The sequence below is a fragment of the Herpailurus yagouaroundi genome, unplaced genomic scaffold, assembly GCF_014898765.1.
Source record: "Herpailurus yagouaroundi ecotype Mexico unplaced genomic scaffold, PumYag 77, whole genome shotgun sequence".
Classification (NCBI taxonomy): domain Eukaryota; kingdom Metazoa; phylum Chordata; class Mammalia; order Carnivora; family Felidae; genus Herpailurus; species Herpailurus yagouaroundi.
Window position 1 is genome coordinate 55,139,233 of NW_024412388.1, and position 9,105 is coordinate 55,148,337.

Here is a 9,105-nt window from a genome sequence, read left to right on the forward strand (position 1 = left end):
TCCTTTCCTTTCCTTTCCTTTCCTTTCCTTTCCTTTCCTTTCCTTTCCTTTCCTTTCCTTTCCTTTCCTTTCCTTTCCTTTCCTCTTTTAAGTAGGCTCCACACCCAGCACAGAGCCCAACACAGGGCTCCAGCTCACGACCCTGAGATCAAGACCTGAGCTGAGATCAAGAGTCAGATGTTCAACCGACTGAGCCACCCAGGCACCCCCACCCAAGCATTTTCTTGAAACCAACACCACGTAACAGAAGTTCAAGGCAGGACATATGTTCTATTAGAGCTTCCCTGGGAGGCTGAGAACTCAATGATGGGTTTTAGCTACAAATGAAGCCTCTTAGGGGCTTCACTTAATGAACCCAGTGTATTCCTAGATAGTCAGTACCCTCAAATAAAGAAAACTGAGGACAATAGTACCTACCAGGAATGGATCCACCATACTGACAGCATTTCCCCCACATAGTCACTTATCTTAACAACTGAAACTACAAGATCCATGGAACTCATAAGTGGCTTTCTGGGACATTTGCCTTGGGTTCCAGGGTGCCACTCCTTGGCTTAAATGTAACATTTAAGCAAGAATTCTGTCCTTGGAATGGTTTTCTTGAGACATCTGGATAGTGTGGTTTATTATATAAAAAGGAACTCCCACATAGAACTATACTTCTCTTAAGTCAAGATTTCCTTTATCTTTTGGCTCTTTGCTCTACTGAAAAATAGTTCATTGTCTGCCTGAGCTTTACCACCCAAAGGGTGAAAATCTCAGTTTCTGTTGAGGTGATTTCCTTGCACTTCCGTGAAATGTTCCATTGAGAGATGCTTGATTGGGCCTGTATTTCTTGGCTTCAAATTAAAAGCTATTATTTCTTTAGTCCCAGGAGTTAATTTTGCAAATATGGCTTTCATTTAGAGCTGTTAATTCAGATAAGCATCCCTAAAGCATTTACTGGCTTCAGCTGATGGAGAAATCACATGAATGAGAACGCCCACCATTCGTCAGTCTGATAACCAGGGAATATAGCAGCTAGAAGCAAAACGGTGTTCCCCATCATTCAACTGTGTCACTAACATCACAGAAATCACCAGTGGCTATCAGGAAATCATGTAACATCTCTGTATCAACATTCTTCCAAGGCATAATTCAATCAACATGTATGTAATCTTTGAGAAAGAATTAATAGCCATTTAATTTTGTTTTCATTGTATATCTTTCATTGCTTTATGTCCTTTGGCACAGGATTTAAATTAGCTGAGAATAATAAAATCTTGAGCATTCAGAGGGGAAAGAACCCAGCCAAATTTCCTCAGAGTAAGTGAGGAAATATACGTAAAACCCTCACACAGGAGCTGGCACACTGTAAATTAGCAGTAAATGTTATTTGCCTCCTGCCTTCCCCAAGTGAGGAAGAAACTGAGAGGTTCAGTGAGTTGCCGAGGGCTATATATTTAGAAGGTGCCAGAGCCAGGATTAGGATTCCTGTCTTCTGATTCATAGTCCAGTTCTTTCTCCACTGTACTATTCATGGCTGTAAAATATTATTAACTGCTGTGGCCAAATTATCCTCCCTATTAATATCACCATCTTTAATCCAAGCACATAACTTAGGATTCTTCTATAAGTTAGGAACCACTGGAAACTGGGCGACCAATGGCATTTTCTTCTGGCACTCATGACAGTTTTCTAATTGGCACTCTCATGCCCTGTAAGTAATAATGCAGCTTCCAGAAGTCATTCACTCGTTTAGTTTGTGTTGAGCCTCTTCATTATACCGGATCTTGGGAATAAGTGGTAAACCAAATAAACGTGGTTCTTGCCTTTGCAAAGGATGCACACACAGATGCTTATCTGGATTAACACCTCTAAATAAGAGCTTTATTTTCAAAATGAACTCCTGGGACAAGGGAATTTATATAATTTATGTCATTTTCAAGAAGACATTGGGAGAATTGGGTGCCGTGAGTAGCCTAACTGTTAAGAAAGCAAAGATTCCTGGGGTGACTGGGTGGCTCAGTTGGTTGAGCATCTGACTTCAGCTCAGGTCATGATCTCATGGTCTGTGGGTTTGAGCCCCGTGTCGGGCTCTGTGCTGACAGCTCAGAGCCTAGAGCCTGCTTCGGATTCTGTGTCTCCCCCTCTCTCTGCCTCTCCCCCACTCACACTCTATCTCTCTCTGTCTCTCAAAAATGAATAAGCATTAGAAAAACTAAAAAAGAAAGATATCCCCAAACATTTAGGGTCTCCTAGTTCAATGTCTCCTTTCACAAAAGCCACCCTTGGAACTCAGGAAGACAGGCAAAGTGAAATCATTAAAGACATGTTATTAATCCAATGAATACATATTGAATACCTATATCATAGCAAATATTTTGCCAATTCCAAGGTGACAAAGATGAATGAGATTCAGTCTTTGCTTAAATCTCTTGCAGGTGAGATAGACAAGAAAATAGGAAGTGAGATACAGTCTGAACAGCGTCATGATGGGGCAAATGTAGCAAACCGTAGGTAGCATAGACAGTGACTACTCCCACTGGGGAAGGCTTAGCTGAGGAAGTGATACCTGAGGGGATTCCTAGTACAGGGGAAGGAGTTTGCCACTGAAAAAGAAGGAAAAGCATATAAAGCTGAGCAAAACATATGCAGAGGCCCAGTGACAAAAGTGTATGCTGTGTTTCTGCAACTGTGGGTAGTATGTAGAACCAAAACTGTAGAGGAAAAGGAAACCAGATAAAACATTCTCATGGTATTTGGCTCCTCAGATGATTTTTACATCAACGGTTCGTTCAATTGACAGTTCACCAATATTTATGGAGTTCCCACTATTTGTGTGGCAGTTGGTGGGTCCTACAGAGGCTATATGGAAAGGAGTCGGCACTGAATCCTCCCCTCGATGGGTCACAGATTTGTGGTGGGGATAATATGTGCCCATATGAGTCATAACATGAGGAAATAACCTTAAAGGTACAAACAAGGCACCATGGGATATTAGAAGAGGGGTCAATTTTAGCTAACATGATGACATCCTTCACAGAAGATGGCATTTGACCTTTGAAGTTTTGATTCTGACATCGATTCCAATGTGTGGATTTTTTTCCCCACACATCCAAGCAATTTTTCCTTAACATCAGCTGAGTGCCTTACAGTTCAATTCAATTCTGACCTGTCTACTTGGAGATAGCATCAGATCCCACAGGTTGAGGGCTCAGTCCTGTAAGACGACTCACCACTTCAGACACGGGTTGCAAGTCCAGTTTGCTACCTGTACCTCTGACCCACCGACTACGGATCAGAGGTTCCCATGACCCCTCTAGCCAGTTTGCTAGACTGGCTCACAGAACTCAGAGAAATATTTTACTTACTAGAATACTGGTTTATTATAAAAGGGTATATAATTCAGTAAGAGCCAAATGGAAGAGAGGCATAGGGCAAGGTATGGGGGAAAGGGCAACAAGTCTTCCATTTCTTGGAAGGTGCCCCTTTCCCCAGTCTCCTTGCATTCACCAACCTGGAATGCAAGGAAACACTCCAAACCTAGTCCTTTTGGGTTTTTATGGAGGCTTCATTACATAGCCACAATTGGTTAAATCATTGGCCCCTGGTGACTGAACTCAGTCTCCAGCTCCTCTTGTCTCCCCAGAGGTCTGAGGAGGGCTGAAAGTGTCAACCCTCTAATCATGTGGGTGGTTCCCCTGGCAATTAGCCCCCATCCTTAGGTTACCTAGAGACTTTCCATAAGTCTCCTCATTAACATAACACGGGACGCTTTTTATATCTCTCTTCACTTACAAAATTCTTAGAGTTTTAGGATCTTGCAATAGGAATGAAGACAAAGATCAAATACAGATTTCTTGCAGCAGCGCCTAGGTAGCTCAGTTGGTTGAGTGTTCGACTCTTGATTTCAGCTCAGGGCATGATCTCACAGTTCTGGGATTGAGCCCTGAGGCACGCTCCATGCTGAGTGTGGAGCCTGCTTAAGATGCTTAAGATTCTCTCTCCTCAAAAAAAAAAAAAGATTCTCTTTCCTCAGTATGGAGCCTGATTAAGATTCTCATTCTCCCTCTGCTCCTCTCCCACTTGCACGCACACTCTCTCTCTAAAATACATACATACATACATACATACATACATACATACATAAATAAATAAATAAATAAATAAGCAAGCAAGCATAGATATGTATTTCTTATCACAAATTACAATATCATAGAAAGGTAGGTGATATTTACATGTGTGAATTTGTGTGGGAGAGTTTCCTTTTCAGAGGAATAGCCCGAGCAATATCAAGAAAGGAATAGGACCTGTTCAAGGAAAAATAAGCGATCAAGTCTGGCCTTGTCAAAGTACAAGTTCCTTCTTTCCTTCCTTCTTTCCTTCCTTCCTTCCTTCCTTCCTTCCTTCCTTCCTTCCTTCCTTCCTTCTTCCCTCCCTCCCTCTCCCCCTGCCTCCCTTCCTTCCTTCTTCCCTCCCTGCCTCCCTTCCTCCCTCCCTTCCTTTCTTCCTTCCTTCTTTTCTTCCTTCCTTCCTTCCTTCCTTCCTTCCTTCCTTCCTTCCTTCCTTTTTTCATTCTTTGTTTCAATAAGTATTTGCTGAGGGCTTAGCATATGAAGGGCCATCCTGGGTTCCAGGGATCCTGTAGTAAACAAGTTGTTCCCTGCCTGCATAAATTTTATATTTAAACTAAGGAGCTCTATACTGAACACTAATTACTGCCTGTTTTAATTACAATTTTAAAGTGCTGCTAAGGAGAAGTACAAGATACGTGAGATCCAACAGCCAGTCAATGGTTTGAGATGAAATGTCAGGGAGGAATTCTGACAGATAAGCTGGGGAAAGTATGTTGAGGCCAAAGAGCAGAGGACTTTGAATGCTCAGCTAAGGAGTTTGGAATTTTATCTCTTACTTTTCCTGAAAAACAGCCCTCAGTATTACTGCAGGTGTTATCAGCAGATGAAATAGTGGAAAGAGAATGCACTTTGGATTCAGAAAGACAGCATTGAATCTCAACCATGTCAATTACAAACCATGTATGGTCCAGCATGTTTCTTAACCTCTTAACTACTCTGCTTCAGTTTTCTTATCCTTAAAATGAGATGATTATATTCTCAGTGGAAGCTAAGAAGTACCTAGCATGATGTCTAGCAGAAAAAAAGTAATCATTGGATGGCAATGACACAGAGGGTTTAAAAGTACCTTGCCTAGGATGACCTAGCCAGTAAATGTTTGGTAAACATGAATCCTTCCCATCAGACTCTGCAGCTGTCACGTCACGTATACTACCTGGAAGCTAGATGACCCCTAATAGATCACGGATGGATCTGGTGCTCTTAAGAACCTAGAAAGAAAACTTGTGGCCATACCGGTGGGGAGACCCTTTCTTAACAACATCTTTGCAGGCTATTCTCTGTCATTTATAATTTGGCTTCCTCCCCAAACTTGGTTGTAGATCAGAATTCATAGATTTATGTAAAAAATACAGATTCTCAGGCCTCATCTCAGATATGCTGAAATAGATTCTCCAGGGATGGGAAAGGGAATCATATTTTTAATAGCTCCCCAAGTGAGAACATTGCTCATCTATGCTTGAGAACCACTGACTGGCCTAGAGTCCCACTCCCTTGCTTGTTGCTAATATGCTATTGCTCTTTAGTGGGCCAGACAGCCCTCTATTCTAACAGTTCTGAAAATGGGCCCCCTGGACTGGCAGCATCAGCGCCATGAGTGATCTTTTAGAAATGCACACTCTCCAGCTCATCCCAGGCCAGTTGCTCAAAGACCCTGGGGGTTGGGTTCAGTGGGGGTCTTGGTAAGCCCTCTAGGTGATTTCTGATGACCCTAAAGTGTGAGGGCTACTGCTCTATACTATTTGGGCAGGCTCTTCTGTAATGCACTGGGTAGAAGTTCTGCAAAGCATGAGAAGGTTGGTAAGACCAGCAAAATTGGGCGGTAGGGTCGAGAAATAAACAAGGAAGAAAAACAAAAAAGAAAAGGAGGAGCCCCAGTACTCCTGGAGCACAAGTTTGTTTGCTCCTTTCATTGGACTCTTAACATCAGCAGGCTTGTTACAATGTAGAATAATGCCTGGTTCCTCTGTGAAAGACCACACCTTATGTTAAGCAACCTGGATTCCTGTTGTGTGTCTTTTGGCGACTGACTTCACGTCTCTGGGTCTCAGTTTCCTGAAGTGCAAAAGGGAGGCCCAGACTGGTTGGTCTCTCAGGACCCCTTTGTCTGGCATAACTTTCTACCACACTACCAAAGGAATTGGGATCCACTCTGACATTTGGTGTTATTCCTGAGCAAGCCTATTGTCTGAGGGCCTTTTGGAACTGTGAAACCTAAAACAGAGGGGCAGGTTAGGGACCTGGAGTAAACGACTTCCTTCCAGAAGAGTTGGAGCATCCAGGAGGCTGTGCGTGGGGAAATTCCGGGCCATCTGGATGTCAGAGGATTGCAGTCATCCACCAGTGTTACAGGAGCCTGCCTTCCGGAGACAGCATGATGTCATTTGATAGCTCATTATGACCTGGGAAACTCTTCAGTGATCATGGGCTGGGGTGAGGTGTGGGGGTGTGGGGGGGAGGGGAACATGGGGGTGATAGTGATACAAAGACTCAGGCCTTCTTTTCTGTCTCCACAGGAGGTCCCCAGCTGCTGCTAGTCAGCCACCTGTCTCCAGAGTAAACCTGCAAGGTAAGCACCATCATGAGGCCTAAGTCCGCGTTTCAGAATCATAACACGTGTCATTTGTTCAGCAGCTGTTTTAGAATGATGGCACTTACTTGCATATCAGGGTCCTCCAAAGTCTCTTGGTGACTTTTTTCAAAGACATAGTAGAGTTTTACTTCTTTCCCTGTAAAACCAAATGAAAAGCAGTATTAAACAATTGTCCCATCATGTGCAGGCCTAGGCTTTCAGGGTGCGATGGATGTGTGGTATTGCTGCACCCCAGGAGAGAGACAGAAGGCAGAGCTGCATTGACACTGCAAAGCGACCTCAGCTTGCTGGCCCCGGTGTGCTCAGGAGAGCTAACTTCAAAGACCGTCAGGGGCCCCCTGGCTGGCCCCACAGAGCATATTAGTGGTTTTCCTCTTAGCGTCAACTATAGGTCCCACTTGAGTCTACATCCTTTCCAGGTGTGAAACCAAAGGCTGTTCCAGGTCACAAATCATTTCCCTTGGAGGTCATCCAACTTTGTTCCTCAGATGTGTGTGTGTGTGTATGTGTGTGTGTGCTTAAGAAACCTAACCTCTCATCTTTCAGTGCTGTGCATATGCTTTCCATGCAGAGTTGAAAGCTATGTAGGGGAGGGGCTACCCTGAAGGAACACCAGGGAGATGGATTGAACATAAACTGTATGTGACAAAAGATGCAACCAGTTATGTGGCATTGTTTCCAAGTCCAAAATGGAGTTTCCCCCTTGAATCTACCCCCACTCGAGTAGCGGTAGGCCTGAGTAAAGCCACAGGAGAAACGAGTAAGTTGAGCTCTATTGAGATTGCCTGACACCAAACAGCACTGCCTGGTACACTTCTCTGTTTCCAGCTTCGGTATTCCCTTTGCTTTATACTTAACCATCTTCCTTCCTTGCATGTAGTGTCTCTGGCTGGCATCACAGCCACGTGAATAACAGACATAATACAGAAGCCCACCTTCTAAAGAAAGGAACAAAAACATAGGTTCCATTGACTCCTTGGCTTCTGAAGTATTTATAGTACACACCTTTAAACCTATTTTTATTAGAAAAAGACTGAGAACAAGAATAAAAGTGAAAGGAAGATATTAAGTAAAGGTAAATTTGCCTCTAGAGCCCCATGGTATGAAATGGAGAGAAGAAAATAGTGCTCTGTCCAGGGGCTTCAAAAACCTGCTGTGCTGATGTACCATTTCCTTTAGAAGTTTGATAAAAGGAAACTCCATAGAGGGTTTTTACCATATAACTGGTGTTACGTAGTCAGCGATCAAAGGAGGTGGTTTTGAAACTCCTTTATCATTTCATCATATTAGCCTACCAGTGAGACACCTTTGCTCATATTTCTGTTCGCCAAATTCGCTCCAAAGCCTTTGACAGCAATTCGAATATTTAAACTGTTTTCTTTTTTTTTTTGTAATAAATACTGACACACATTCAGAGAATCCGTGATATTTATGGCTCTATAAATTAGCTCATTAGCTAGAGATGTTGCTGGAAAGATCATTTTGTGATTTTTGGCACAGTGACTACAGCTCGGCAGCTAGAGATTCTTTGGCTAAATTCTTTAAAACAATGGAGCAAAGAAATAACAATACCACTTAGGCAATTTGTTTTTGTCTGTCTTTGTGGCAAACTACAAAAATTCTGGCTTTTCATCGGGAAGAGAATGTAGCGATACCAATTATTACGTAATTATAGGTTTCAAAATCTCCTTAACGCTTAAGCCCAGTCAGAAGAGGAAGGAGGATACACACATCCTGTGTTTTGTTCTTATTATCAGCTTAAATAAGTCAGGCAGATTTTTCCTGGTATTTTAATATTTATCAGCGTGTGACAAAGAGGTGTGTTTAAATAGAAAGTTTAAAAGGGAATGAAAAGTAAGTGGCTCCGAGCAAACCGAATTGAAGGCTGAAGCAGTGCTTTCAAAGATGATTTTTCATGATAATAAGATCAGGTTTTCATTTATCATCAACTCAAGTTGGGCTCATGTATTTCAATTGAGATCTAAGATAAAAGATACAAGAAACCCACGATCATTTAAACAGATTTAGCAGCAATCTACTTTGTTAGGAAAGCCTGACTATTCTTGTACAAAGAGCAAGGTATAAGAGAGAGAGGGAGAGACAGAGAGAGAAAGAGAAAAAGCCAAATACTTTTAAGAGGTTTTTTTTTTTTTTCATGCATCTGAATGAAGGAACTGCAATTCATTTCAAAAAGATAATTGTCAGAACTTGTGGCTAAATTGGTGCATTGGGTCTTACAAATTGATCACTGACTGAAATTATTCATGGGGGACATAAAAGCAAATCACTTAGTCTTCTGTACCTTTATTTTCACTGTCGAAACAAGGTCATTCTTTTCAGTTCTCATGGTACAACACGAGTTTTCCTCCTCTGCAAAGACATCCCAATATTTTTTTT

At 42.4% G+C, this 9,105-nt stretch overlaps 1 protein-coding gene and 1 long non-coding RNA gene across 8 annotated transcripts in view; one reads left to right on the forward strand and one right to left on the reverse strand.

Annotated features, from left to right (window-relative positions):
* The window catches only part of PDE4B (phosphodiesterase 4B), a 543,304-nt gene that overhangs the window by 429,314 nt on the left and 104,885 nt on the right, over positions 1–9,105 (forward strand). For all 4 annotated transcript variants that reach the window (XM_040470524.1, XM_040470523.1, XM_040470525.1 and 1 more), the window contains one exon: positions 6,632–6,684. In XM_040470524.1, coding sequence (XP_040326458.1) covers positions 6,632–6,684 — 53 coding nt within the window. The remainder of the gene's footprint in view (positions 1–6,631; positions 6,685–9,105) is intronic.
* Positions 5,530–9,105, reverse strand: part of LOC121027266 (uncharacterized) — a 16,435-nt gene continuing 12,859 nt past the window's right edge. For 2 of the 4 annotated variants that reach the window (XR_005788626.1, XR_005788624.1), the window contains exons 2-3: positions 6,774–6,844; positions 5,530–6,677 (exon numbers count right to left, since the gene is read on the reverse strand). This is a non-coding gene — a long non-coding RNA (uncharacterized LOC121027266). Of the gene's footprint in view, positions 6,678–6,773; positions 6,845–9,010; positions 9,079–9,105 lie in introns of all 4 variants that reach the window. The other 2 variants (XR_005788625.1, XR_005788627.1) reach the window with 2 other exon arrangements.